The 10,990-nt window shown below is 45.4% G+C and overlaps 2 protein-coding genes across 2 annotated transcripts in view; both read right to left on the bottom strand.

Moving 5' to 3' along the window:
* Window positions 1-10,990, bottom strand: part of Ankdd1b (ankyrin repeat and death domain containing 1B) — a 68,186-nt gene that overhangs the window by 14,398 nt on the left and 42,798 nt on the right. The window contains exons 9-10 of the mRNA XM_023703646.1: window positions 6,160-6,258; window positions 4,345-4,443 (exon numbers count right to left, since the gene is read on the bottom strand). Of these exons, the coding sequence (XP_023559414.1) occupies window positions 4,345-4,443; window positions 6,160-6,258 (198 nt within the window). The remainder of the gene's footprint in view (window positions 1-4,344; window positions 4,444-6,159; window positions 6,259-10,990) is intronic.
* Nsa2 (NSA2, ribosome biogenesis homolog) lies at window positions 793-1,668 on the bottom strand. The gene has a single exon (XM_004643490.2). The coding sequence runs from the start codon at window positions 1,593-1,595 to the stop codon at window positions 813-815; it is 783 nt and encodes a 260-aa protein (XP_004643547.1). The 5' UTR covers window positions 1,596-1,668; the 3' UTR covers window positions 793-812.

Raw genomic sequence — 10,990 nt, 5'->3', positions numbered from 1 at the left:
ATTATGAGATACCTAGAGTAATACAGGCAACAGAGTGGTGGCTGGATTAGTGAGGCTGGGCTCTCAGTTTGAGAGGATGCATCAGTGATTAAGGACTGGCTGGGTGCAGTGATGTGCACCTGTGTCACAGCTCTGTCTAGATCTCCCCCAAAGCCTCACGCAGTCACAGGAGGGACTTTTTCCCGTGTTGTGCAAGGGGACATGAGATCAGTTATGCCACGTCTGTATCCAGGTGGCTGGATCCAGAATGCATGACGGATTCATGTTGCAATTCTAGGATTAAGAGTGTGGGGAGTAGAAGTGGGCGATTACTGAACCAGTCCACTGATGACTTTGGCACTGCCCTAGTCCCAATAGCCTGGATACAATATAAGGGCCAGAACGAGGCTGGACTTCTCCCTTATTTACTTTGCTACTTTCTGCCCACCATGAGCTGTTTCTCTTCTGCAATGCCCTATGCCAGGCCACCTGACCTTGGAGCCAGCTGATTAAGGACCAAAACCTCCACAAACTGTGGGCCAAATAAAGCTTTCCTCGTTTAACTTCAGGTGTCCATCCTGCTGTCTCAGAGACTACCTAAGTAATCAAGAGACCCTGTAATCCTAGCTTCTTAGGGGACTGGGACAGTGTAAAGGTTAATTCTTTTTTTTTTTTTTCTGTTTCTACAATTTAATAAATAGCTTTCTACAATTTAATAAATAGCTTTCTTGATGAACGTAGTCATGACAGTTGAGCAGTATTCCAGTTACGGTTTTCCTGATTGGTCTGTAGTCTTCAATTGAAGTGTAAGAAGTTACTGTATGAAACATTTGTCAAACTAGTAAGACTGCATTGATGCATCCATCATTTTCAGGATTGTTGGTTACCTGAGCATATTTACCCCAGATAACCTTGCCCCCTTGCGTCAGAAGGCCCAACTCGCTCACGTTCACCTCAATCACTGTTCCTTTGGTAATCACACCCAAAGTTGTATACAGTGGCGATGAAGGATTCTTTTTCACACCAAATATTGGCAGGCAAAAGGTGGCTTTCAGTTCAGGATGTGTTACATGGGCCTTCTTCAAACGTAAGCCCATTGGCCTAATGAATCTTTCATATTTAGGTGGTTTTCTTGTAAAACCATCTCCAACAAAGCAGACTTTAGTAACCATCCTCTTCCATGCCTTCTTTTTTCTCTTTGCAGTTCGAATAACTTTTAATACTTCTGTTTCTCCTTGGGCACGAACTTTGGGCAGAGGAACTTCCCATTTTCCCGCCTTTTCTTTCCGTTTCTGTTTAATCATGTTGGAAAGTACTTTTGCACGAGACTGTCCTTCTCTGTCCAGCAGGTAGGCAGGTACTGCTCCTTGGGGAGTCTTTTCATCATTCTTTTGCTTGGTGTTTCTCTTTTCATGCATTTTGATAGTCTTCTTCATTTGTATTTTCTCTGCATGGCGCTGTTTGTGGTAGAGCTTAGCCTTCAGGCCAATCATTTTTTTTGCCTTCTTTGAACGTTCATGAGCCTCTCGACTTTCCTTTTTTCTCTTTTTCTCATGGTAATCCAAGCGGTACCCATAGCGTTTACGATGTAATTCAATATATTCATTCTGTGGCATGATGACAGCTGCAGAGCCACCGCCGGTGCCTCAAGAGTGCAAGGAAAGGTCCTAACTTTGGGGCGTCTCAGACGCACCATAAAGGTTAATTCTAAACCTGAGAAATTTAGAAGTTTAACTAAGTGACTTAGAGGGGGCCAGGGTCCTCATTTTGTGGACATCTTGAGCCTGGGCAAGAGGAGGGCAGGGAGATGATGGGAGTGCTACACCGCCCAAGGGAGGTAGCCTGCTTATGACACGGGGAAGGAAGAGGCTTGCTCCTGCTCCTTTTTGGCTCTGTTGCTCCTGCTGCCATGAACGGCTGCCCTGCGCCGCACCACCCTGCCTTGGAGCCAGCTGAGCATGGACCGAAACCACCACAACTGTGAGCTAAAGAAACCTCTCCTTCCTTAACTTTGAGAGTCAGGTATTTTGTCTCAGCAAGCAGAGAAAAGTAACCAACACGAGCAGGTGGATCACACATCAGAGGGCAGCCTGAGCAACTCAGTGAGGCCTCCTCTCAAAATAAAATGTTTTAAAAAGCATGGGAGCACCTGTAATCCCAGCTCTTGGGAGGCTGAAAGCAGAATTAAGATGAGTCTGATCTGTGTAGTGAAACCCTGTTGACCTTGTACTAAAAATACAAAAAAAGAAAAAAAAAAAGCAGGGGAGGGTAGCCCAGTAGAAGAGCATTCGCCTGGCATGCCTGAGGCCCTGGGTTCAATACCTATTAACACACACACACACACACACAGGTTCTGCAGATGGACACTTGTGATGACTGCTTACCACGTGAACACGATGTGAATATACTTAATGCCACAGGACTGTACAGTTAAAATGGTAACTTTCATGTTACACTTATTTTACCACAATAAAATATGATTTCAAAAATTATTTTCAAAATAATTATTTTTATCATTCTTACAAGTGAAAACATATTCAATAAGACACTAAAAACCTTACAAGATAACATCATTACGTCTAGCTGAGCTTAATTTTAAAATGGACATGGAGAAAAGGAAGTTGATGAACAGCATAAGCAGCAACAATGTCTAGATGGAGGGGGTTAGCAGTTGCTTTTAATCATCATCTTGATTCCTATGTTGTGACGCATAAAGGAGCCGAGGACTGAGCCCAGGACTCCTCCTTGCTTTCTGGAGCAATCCTCTTCCTATCAAGAGGGTGAGTGTTTCACAAGAAATATGTGAAATCCTAAGAACCACTCACCAGAACCTCCCTCTGGAAGGAAGGCTGGTGTCAAGCCATTTCTCAGACTTCAAGACAGAAAGGAGCCGTGGCCGCGATGAAGGCCAGACCCTCAGCTAGAGAGGGGGAGCAAACTCCCAGGGTCGCCCCGGATTGTTGCACCAGCACACAGGGCCAAACACTGGGGGACTTGGTGTGGTTGTCTAAAAGCATTTATGATGGCTCCAGCTGCAGGTGGCAGCTTGCTATCTGGGGCTCATCATCCAAGACATAGTACTGCAAACCCAAACAACACAGCACAAGTGTAATACGGCAGACACCAGGGTCTCACTGCGTAGCTCAGGCTGCTCTCAGACTCTCATCAGTCCTCCTGCCGCAGCCTCCTGTGCTGGGATTACAGGTTTCTGCTATATACTTGTATCATGTGTTGAAAATTCTGTTATAAATGTAGAAGACAGGCAACTAAGATTAACAGAAGTTATCTTTCTACATATAAGGTGGGGCTTTTTAAAAGCATATTTATGTTCTTATTTTATACAAGCATTTTATATATAAAATATGAATTTTTCGTACTTTATATGTGCATTTTTGGTCTAACCAAAAAGCTTGAGATGATAAGTGGTTGGGAAGTGTAATGGATGTGCCTTCTGTAAAGTGGAGCTCTTCCCTAAAGACAGCTTCGTGGAGACCGAAATCACAGATGAGCATAAGGCTCTGTGTATTTAGCAAAGGTTTTGCCCATTAGGAAAGATTTGGGGGCATGAGAAGAGGTAAATATGTAAATTTATGCAATCATCAGAGGACTCTGTCCCCAACTTTTGGTTAGTGAAAGACACAAAGTGGGAGAGGATCCCTTGGGAAGGGACAGTAGTGGAGATCCAGGCCCCACTGGCTCTGGGCAGATATCAGCCCAGAGGTTGGAGCTGGAGGCTGCTTCTGGGTTTACATAGGAGGAAATGGAGCAAGAGGTAGGTGAGACAGGAGCCCAGTACCTCAATCCTGGAAGAGCAGCCCGGCCCCAGCCAGGCTGCAGGGAACACTGCCAGTTCCCTATTTTGTCCCTTCCCATTTCTAGCCAGTGACGCTGGTTCCCATGATGCATCAATTTTGCCCCAATGGACAGAACTCCTGAGGACTGTTCTACTCCAGCAGATCTCTCTGCTTCAGGCAAAGAAGGACACTGGTTGCTGCTTCTGCACCTCTGGTGTGGAAGCACAGCCTCCTCTGTGTGGGGAAGGGCTCCCCACAGGGACAAGCGCTCACACCAGGAGTGGCTTTTGACTTAAGGAGCCCCTGGCCATTTACCTCTGAGCTACTGTTTGTCAAAAGTGCCTGTTACACGTTTCTCAAAAAGGTTTGCTAGTGTGAAGGATTTCTTCAAGCACTGGCTGAACCTTGTGCCTCTAAAGACAGACAAAGTGAGCCTGGGGGTGAGTGGAGGTTACTGAAGAAAAGGGGTAGGCGAAGGGTAAAAATGCACCTTGAACTAGACCACATCTCTCGTAAACAGCTCCTGTGCTGAACCAAGCAAACAGCTCTTGTGTCTGATCTCCCTGCTTACCTGATCTAAGACATCAGTGTCATGCTGTGCACGTAGCAAACTGCTTACAACAGCCATGTGGTTGTTGCTGACTGCCACATGAAGAGGGGACTTGCTAGGCTGCAGAAAGAAAGAAACATTTCACATCTAAAAGATTCTGCTTCTTCAAAGCAGCCCATCTCAGCAGCTGCTATATGGATTTCCTGATGGCCTCCCAGGTACAGGAGCTGTCCACCACCATGGGGACCCTTGTGGGACTCGGGTCCCCATTTATGCTGGGCAGGTTCTTGTGTTGAGCTTTCCCACCTCTACAGCATGTGGTCACATGTGGCCACCAAGCCTCTCACAGCCAGCTCCCTCTTTCTTCTCTGTGGACAAGTCAGGCCGTGCCAGCCACACACCCTTCCCAGGCCTCTGAACCTCCTCCCAACCCAGCCCAAGTGTACTTCCTCCATGACACCCCGAGCCTCAGCTCAGCCAGCTGCCCCAGTCTCCAGGAGGAGAGAAGGCAGCTGCAGGGGAAAGAGGCAGAGAAGAAGTGGCGAAGGCCGGCAAGGTGAGGATCCTGGGATGGAAGAGTCCCCAGGGCACGTTCGGCACCTTCCTTCAACACACACACACACACACACACACACACACACACACACACACATACACACACGCCTCTGGTGCTCTGTCTTACAAGCTAGGTTAACTCCAGCTTTCCAGAAGCCCCATTCACAGTCACCCTAGGACTTGTGTCCCACATCCTCACTTTCCACACAAGGCACAGAAAAGCTCTGTGACTTCCCACAGCTCAATAAAGGGACCGAGGAAGAGGCTCTCCTGACTCCAGCTTCTGCACCAGCCTCCTCCAGAGGATGAGGAGATTGATGGAAGAGAAATGCAACATGCAGGCCAGAGCTCCACCAGCACACAGGAGGAGAAGCGGGACAGACAGGGCAGCAGGCCCAGCAGCCCAGAGGCCACTGAGGACCCTGGAGTGGAGAAGATGGTGCCAGGGGAGGTGAGCAGCCTGAGGGCAAGGCTGTGTGGGTCTCCTCTGTTCACTGGGCCACCTTCTCCCTTGAGGCATCAAGCAGTAAAAAGAAGCATCCCTCTTCTCAGAGAAATGAGTAGCGTCCCTCTTGCCAGGCCCACCCACCTTGCTGGGGCCGGGCTACGCCTGAGAAACAGGAAGCAGCCTTGGACTGAGCCTGTAGGACCAGGGCCAACTTCACCGCCTCTAGGCTCCAAAAACCACCGGACAGGGTTCAAATCACATTGTTTCTCTCAAGTTAACATAAGAAACAGTACCGGCTCAGCAGGATCAGCAGAAATCATATTCTCACAGGAGAAATGAAAATACACTGGAAAGCAGAGGAATGTCTCTTGTCTAATTCTAGCACAGAGGGCCTTTGTTAATTTGACCAGAGCCAATCCAAACTTCAGAAAACCTACCTCAGTATAAAGGGCTGGCCCTCAAAGAAAAACATAATCACTCAGTGAGGGGGAGAAAAGCCACCACCCTTCTTCACATTTATAGCAGCTTCTGCATTTTCCCAGATGGTTGAGATTGCCACAAGGGTCAGGGCCCCTCCTGACACATGAGAAGGTTTGATCGCAGCAAACACAAATATTGAAAAGACAGAGATTTCATTTTGCTCAGGAACTTCAATAACTTTAAAGAATCATCCCCTTGGGTTCTATTTCTCAAGATTAAAACAGCCTCTAGAAGGAGTCAGAAAGAATTCCTCCCTTATGAACCACCGCAGCCCCCATAAGCGTCCGTGGAGCGTTTCTCCCGCCCAGCCCAGCCCAGCCCAGCCCGCCTCCCGGGCAGCGGAGCAGACTCACCCCCAAGCGCTGCAGCAGGTTAGCGTTCTCACTGAGAAGAAAGCTGACCAGGGAGGCGTGGCCACGCTGGGCTGCCATCTGCAAAACACTGACACTGTGCTGCAAGAGACAGAAGGACGGGTAGGGGGCCCCTGTTACCACCGAGGTGCTGTCCGCTGTCATGAGGACGGTGAAGCAGCAGCGCCAAAGTGATGGCACTGCAGGCAGAGCCTTGGGAGACAACAAGGTCCTGAGGCAGGAGCGCTCCGGAAAGGGATGCCAAGGACAGTCGGCAAGTGGAGGGCTCCTCTGAACCGGGAAGGGCGCCCCCGCTGGGACCTTACCCCGGCTCGTGCCTGGATCCCAGGCTTCCTCCTCCAGAAAGATGAACAACAAATGTTTGCTAGTTATGCCGCCGGATTTCATGGTATCACAGCAGCTTGAGCTAAGGCATTACACTATGGGAGTTAAGACTGCTGCCTCTGTGATCCCCAAGGTAGGAAACAGGTTGGAACCCGGTCTTCGCCTTTTCACACCCCAGCAAAACCTTTCCTGTGCCAAAGTAGGCAGCTCAGTACTAGACTTCAGGGAGGCTCAGGGAGCTGCCTCCGGCTCCCTGCCTCTGTGGACCCCAAGCCCTCTTCCTTGCGGGCCCCACTGCACAGCCGGCTGTGGCTTCCGCCTGGGTCAGCTGGTGGCTCACTGCCCTCTGCCTCAGTTCCTTCTGCACCTCTGCTCTGCTCGACTTGGCTTCTGCTGCCTCCTGCTGCTCCCCTGCTCAGCTCTCCATTTAGTGAGTAGGAGAACAGGGCTGGGAGGAAGGTGTCAAAAGGCAAAATCCCCAGAAGACATGCGCAAACTCAGGACCCCAAAGGACTGCGTGATACCTGAGCACCTTGTGAGGAACCAATCAGAAAGCACGAGTTTCAGTCCCTCTTCTCTCTGGCATTGTTTGCAGGACCAGTCAGAATAGTGCTATTTTCATGTTTTTGGTTTTTTTTCTTTTAAAAACACAGTGATTTCAGCTACCTTACAATAAACTCCCCCAAGCTAATCTCTTCCCAGAATTCCATGCGATGATCAGCAGGTGAGGTCTCTGAAAGGACCACCCTAGACCGCGCTACATCCCCAAGTTACTCTTTGGCTGCATGATGTCTGAGAATCGAGCTAATTTCAGTCTTCTCTTTACATCTGTCCTTCCATAGAAGTTTAAATCTGGGGTCACACCAACCTTTTGATGGCACTGGAGTTCCAAAGCTTTATTTGTGTGAAGGAGGACATCAATCCAGGAATTTCAGACCCAAACCTATTTACCTCATCCCAGGGCCACTGTGAGTCTCTCACCAGCCGGCCCTCACACTGTGGAGCATACTTCTTTTCCACCTCCAGTTCATGTACAACCTCTGTGCTTTTTCTGTGTGTCCCGTCCAATTCTTTGTTCAGGATACCAAGGGCCTGGGAAGAAGTCCTAGAACCAACTGGGAACACTGGTGCCCCAGCTGGCTGGCTCCCTGCTCCTGATTACCCGCTACCCCTCAGCCAATCCAGCACAGTAAGGAAGGGAGAGAGGCTTGCTCTCTGCCGCTGCTCCTCCCTCTTTGCTCTTGTTGTTTTGCTGCTTTCTGCCCCCATGAACTGCTGCCCTCTACCATGTGCCACTCTGCCTTGGAGCCAGCCAGTTATGGACTGAACCCTCCACAAATTTTGAGCTAAATAAGCCTTTTCTTCCTTCATTTTGCGTGTCAGGTATTTTGTCTCAGCAATGAGAGAAAAGTAACCAAGACGCATACCCAATGAGAACAGCCTCCAATACACTATAAGAAACACAAGCTTGCACAACAGCAGGAGTGGTCTCTGAAATGACCACCCTAGACTGGTGCAATGCTACACAGCCCATTCATCTTCAAGGACGTCTTCCCCACAAATGTATTTAATCTTGGACCAATGCTACCCTCATTACTAAATTCTATAGCCAGAGAGTATTGTTTCAAAATGTTTTATACAATCATCTTCATTTCTCCCTTAAAATGTCTCTGGTCTCCATGTCCTTGAATGAGCATGCAGCTTACTATGACAGAGAGTCCCACTGCAGTGCTCTGCTCTTCCATGCAAACTTCATCTTCAGAGAATCTCACTCTATGTGCTGTTTAGGTCAACACCACAGATCCATGAAAGAGAAGAGCATTGTTTTAAGACACTGAATTTTGGGTTGGATGGCTATGAAGCAACAGATAACTGGAACAGATGCTAAGTGTAGTAACAGATATAGCTCTGACTAATTGAAATCTAGTGTGAGCTAATGCTAAATCCCTTTATGACTTGGAATAAGTGGTTTATCAATCCGGACCCCTGAGTCTTCCCAGTAAAACTGGCTCAGTCATCTACATTTGCTTTCTTGGATGCTGTAACAAATGACCACAAACTTAGTGTCTGAATGCAAGTGTGTCATAGTTCTGGAGGTCAAGAAGTCTGAGATGGGTCTGGGTGTGCTCAGAAAAACAGTTGGGTCCATTGCTTTTTCTTCCAGTTCTTTGAAGTCTCCTGCACTCTGGCCTTACCCTTTGTTCATCTTTAAAGCCAGCAGTGGTTGGAGGAGTTCTTGTACCACACTATTCTGACCTCTTTGCCTCCCCTCTGAGACATTAAGGGACCCTGATGCCCACTAGATAAATCAGGAAGTCTCATTGCAGGATCAGCTGGTTAGTTATCTTAATTCTCTCTGGAATTCTTTTAATATACTCACAGGTGTTATGCATTAAGATGTCAGCATCTCTTGGAGAGGGAGACATCATCCTACCTGTTTCTCTCAAGCCACCCATTTCGGACAAAACTGAACAAAAAAAGGTGATATAAATGAAGGATAATTTTGTATCTATATATGCAAAATAGTTAAGATAGATATATAGCTACTTTCTCTTAATTTAGTAAGAAAAAAGATCTGTACTAACAGTGTTTGGATAGGATATCATGTCTGCATCTTGTGCTATGAATGACTACTACAAAGACAACAATATACAATTGTTGTAACTCTCCTACTAACCTGTTTTGAAGCTGTCACATTGCAATTTTTTCTCAATAAAATTAATTTAAAAACCCAATGATTTCCTTTTGACAAAAATTATATATGATCTTATCATGAAAGGGAAAGAATCTATTCAGTGGGAAGGAAAAACTGGAATGAAGAAAAGAACAAAAGAAAGAAGGGAAAAATATATATCTATGTATATGCTCAGGATAGCATGGATAATTACACTGCTGATTTCTGCTAGTCTACTGAAAGAAGTTAAGAATTCTTTTTAAAAAATTATTTATTTATTTTTCTTCTTTTTAATTTCTTATTCCACTGAGCTATCTCCCCGGCCCCTCTTCTTTTTAATTTCTTATAACTTTTTTTAGCCAATTTTGCAGGTTTATATCTGGCAACCTAAACAACTAACTTGAAGATAGCATTATGCAACACAACAACCATTGTCATGCTTCTATTTGTTTAATGAAATGTTGTATTGTTTCCAGTGTTTGTTTTCATTTTTCTTTCTTTAAAAAATAAAAAAAACTTTTAAAAATTAAAATAAAATGGTAGGGTAGCTATAGAAATCATACTTATCATTTTATTTATTCCACAAAAATTTTTCAATATGCATATATATGCAGTACATATGTGCATGGGTATAACTAGGTGATATTATTATATTATAACTAGATGATAGAATTAGGATTTAATTCTTTTTTTTCTTTTTGCGGAACCAGGGATTGAACACAGGCCCTTGCACTTGCCAGGGAAGCGCTTATTCCACTGAGCCATCTCCCTGGGCCCCAGGATTTAATTCTCATATCTGACAAATTGTTATTATAATGCACACCCAGGCCCATCTCAGACTTCTTGATCTTCAGAACTATGACACACTTGCATTCAGTCACTAAGTTTGTGGTCATTTGTTATAGCATCCAAGAAAACAAATGTAGATGACTGAGCTAGTTTTACTGGGAAGACCCAAGGGCCCAGATTGATAAACCACTTATTCCAGGTCATAAAGGGATTTAGCATTAACTCACTATATATATATATATATCATGGAGGACTAGGATATAAAGCAAATCTTAGGCTGCCTGGCATTAAATTCCAGTGAGGATGGACAATCTATGGACCCATGGGTTCCTAGACTGATATCAGTAAATCAGTAGATTCAGAATAATGCTCTTTAACATATTCTAGATGCTAGTATAAGAATAATATCATCTAGCTATAAGCAGCATAGTAGAAATAAGATACCATGACTGGATAGCTGTTTTCTAGTGATTGCCCAAGAAAATCTTCTTGAGATTTAGACTGAGATCAAAATCATAAGAAGTTCCTCCCTTGGGAAGATCTGAGGCCATCTAAGGCAAACAGAACTTTGGAACTCACAGCAGGAATCCTCTAGTAGTAGGAGTTCTCTAGCTGTGGGAATCCATAGCACAGCAGTGCAGTGTAAGGATTACAAACTTCTAATGAGGCAAATATGCAAAACCCTAAAGAACAAATTATTCATTCCAAAACATCAAAAGAGCACTATGAAATTAAAGTGAATACTTAACTGAAATACCTCACTGATTGTTAAATATAATATGCATAAAATATTCATTACATTAATAAACAATTTGCCAGGTATGAAAATTAAATCCTAAGAAATCAGGGTCACTTATAAATTATATGAGCTTGTTGTGGCCAAATAACTGTAAAAGTAAAACTGGAAGTCTTTCAGAATGCTGTAATTAGCAGCAAAAAGGAGAAAGAGGAGGTAGGGAGAGGGGAAGAAAGAGGAGAAAGAGGAGGGAAAGAAAAGGAAGAAGAAGAAGAGGAAGGGGAAGGGAA

This window comes from Octodon degus, unplaced genomic scaffold (assembly GCF_000260255.1).
Source record: "Octodon degus isolate 3935 unplaced genomic scaffold, OctDeg1.0 scaffold00177, whole genome shotgun sequence".
NCBI lineage: Eukaryota > Metazoa > Chordata > Mammalia > Rodentia > Octodontidae > Octodon > Octodon degus.
Note: the sequence above shows the minus strand (reverse complement) of the source record. Positions and strands in the feature narration are given on the sequence as shown.